The following is a 2,431-nucleotide window of genomic DNA, read 5'->3' as shown; positions in this document are numbered from 1 at the left end:
GCCCCCTCGGGAGCCCCCCCCACCCCCCCTGGCTGAGGACCCTGACGGTGGTGACGTATCGGCCATCATCTACGAGATCCCCAAAGAGCCTGAGAGGTCAAGGGCATGGGGTTTGGGGGTCACTTGGGTAGCCAGGGGCCCAAGGGTGGTCAGGCTGGGGAGGCTCAGGGCTTGGGAGGGGTGATGAGGTTTGGGGTGTCCCTGGGGGTTCGGGGGAAGTGCGAGGTATTGGGGGGGGCGGGTGGTGTCTTTGGGGATCACTGTGAGTTTTGCTAAGTGTTTGGGGGCATGAAGAGGGAGTCAGGCTGGGAAGGGTCTGTGGGAGTTACAAAAGGTTTAGCGATGGAGTGTGCTGCAGGGGTTGGGTTTTTTTTAGGGTTGCAGGAGACCTTAGGGTTATGGAGGGGTCCTTGGGGACAAGGGGTGAGGCTCTGGGGGCCTTTTGAGGGGTGAGGGGCTTTTCTGGGGGGCAGTGGCTTGGGACAGTGTCCAGGTGCTGTGGGGGCCTTTTTTTGGGGTACTCCCAGGGCCAAGCAGCTATTTGGGATTTAGAAGTTCTCAAACATGCCAAGGTGTGTTGGACAAGGGCCCCGAATGCCTGGGGCCCTCTGTGCTGTGGCCTCTGGGGAGGGGGGGCTCACCCCTGGCTGTGATGTCGCTTCTCCCTGCGCAGGCGGCGGCGGAGCAGGCGGGGCCGCGCTCCCCACCCTGACCCCGAGGAGCTCCCAGAGCCAATCGCCTGCCCTTATGCGGGCTGCGGGCAGGTCTACGTTGCGCTCAGCAGCTTCCAGGTATGGCTCCCCTGGGGCCCCCCTGTGCCCTCCTGGGGCCCTGGGGCCTCCCTCACCTCTCCGACCTCCAGAATCACGTCAACTTGGTGCACCGCAAGGGCCGGACCCAGCAGTGCCCCCAGCCTGGCTGCGGGAAGAGGTTTTATCTGGCCAACCACCTGCGCCGGCACATGGTCATCCACTCTGGTGAGCCTCCAGTGTCCTCCCAGTGTTTCCCCCTGTGTCCCTCCTGCGTCCCCCCCAACGTCCCCCCACATCCCCCTACCCAGGTGTGCGGGAGTTCACTTGCGAGACCTGTGGGAAATCCTTCAAGCGCAAGAACCACCTGGAGGTGCACAGGCGGACGCACACCGGGGAGACCCCCCTGCAGTGAGTGTCGAGCCGGGGGAGGCACTGGCGAGATCCCCTGTGGGCAGCGTTGAGGGGGTGCATGGGGGAAACCCGTACCTGTGTGTTAGTGATAAGGTAGGGTCACCGCTGCATTGAGTGAGAGACATGGGGAGGGAACCCCCCCTCCCCATTCTGTCGTGTCCACCCCTCTGCCCCAAGGTGCGAGGTCTGTGGGTACCCCTCAGCCCTCCCTTGCCCAGCCCCCAAGGTGCGAGGTCTGCGGGTATCCCTCAGCTCTCCCTTGCCCACCCCCCAAGGTGTGAGGTCTGCGGGTACCCCTCCCCCCTCCCTTGCCCCCCCCAGGTGCGAGGTCTGCGGGTACCGCTGCCGCCAACGTGCCTCCCTGACATGGCACATGAGGCGTCACGGGGGGCCAGGGCTGCGCCCCTTCCCCTGCGAGCGCTGCGGGAGGTGCTTCGAGCGCCCCGAGGGCCTCAAGTTCCACGCGCTCAAGAGCCACCCTGAGCCCCGCGGCACCTAGGGGCCCTTCCCCTCCCTGCCCGTGGGGTCGCCCTGACTTCCATGGGGGCACGTGGAGATGAGGAAGTACCCTCTGGGGGTCCTGCCCCCTCCATGAGGCACCCTAAGCTCCATGCGCTTGGTGGAGTCCCTCATCCCCCTGGGCTGACCGAGCTGCCCTGGAGCCACCCCCCTCAGCGCTGGGGCACCCTGACACCCCCAGGATCTCCCCCATTGCCCTGGGCCCCCCAGTCACTCTTTATTTATTTCCTGACTCTCGGTTGTCATCCCCCCCCTCCCGCGGGGCAGCTGGGTCTTAGGGGGGAGGGGGAGTAGTGCGGAGCCTGGTTTTGTCTTGGGGGGGGGGGGGGGGCCCCCCCCGGGGCCCCCAAACCCCCCACAGTTCCATTAAATTGCTGGCTTTTACTTGTTGCCTCCTGCTCTCTGCCTGGGAGCCCCAGGGTGAGACAGGGGGGGATGGGGGGAGCTGGGGGGCAATGGTGGCTTGGGGAGGAGCAGGGCCATCTAGGGCCCCGTATGGGGGGGGCACACACCTGGCCTCCCCCCAGCTCTGGGGGTCGCGGCCTTCGCAGAACGGTACCTCCCCAGTTGGTGTCTGGGGCGAACTGGGAGGGGTCGCGACCCAAGGCCCCGCCCCGGAGCTGTCCCCGGTGCTGAACCGGCGGCGGCTCCGCCCTGCCCCGACGCCTGGGTTCCCCCCGGGTCCGGCGGTGTCGCTGCGGTGTCTTCGTTGCGCCTCCCCCTGTCCTTCCTCCTCCTCTTCCCCCCCC

At 66.6% G+C, this 2,431-nt stretch overlaps 1 protein-coding gene across 5 annotated transcripts in view; it reads left to right on the top strand.

Moving 5' to 3' along the window:
• The first annotated feature begins 23 nt into the window (after nucleotides 1–23).
• Nucleotides 24–2,431, top strand: part of ELAVL3 (ELAV like neuron-specific RNA binding protein 3) — a 6,966-nt gene continuing 4,558 nt past the window's right edge. For 2 of the 5 annotated variants that reach the window (XM_010569804.1, XM_010569803.1), the window contains exons 1-2: nucleotides 413–572; nucleotides 674–1,160. In XM_010569804.1, the coding sequence (XP_010568106.1) occupies nucleotides 565–572; nucleotides 674–1,160 (495 nt within the window). In that variant the 5' untranslated portion in view covers nucleotides 413–564. Of the gene's footprint in view, nucleotides 97–412; nucleotides 573–673; nucleotides 1,161–2,431 lie in introns of those variants that run through there. The other 3 variants (XM_010569806.1, XM_010569805.1, XM_010569807.1) reach the window with 3 other exon arrangements.

This window comes from Haliaeetus leucocephalus, unplaced genomic scaffold (genome assembly GCF_000737465.1).
Source record: "Haliaeetus leucocephalus isolate CR32 unplaced genomic scaffold, Haliaeetus_leucocephalus-4.0 Scaffold274, whole genome shotgun sequence".
NCBI classification, from domain to species: Eukaryota; Metazoa; Chordata; class Aves; order Accipitriformes; family Accipitridae; genus Haliaeetus; species Haliaeetus leucocephalus.
Note: the sequence above shows the minus strand (reverse complement) of the source record. Positions and strands in the feature narration are given on the sequence as shown.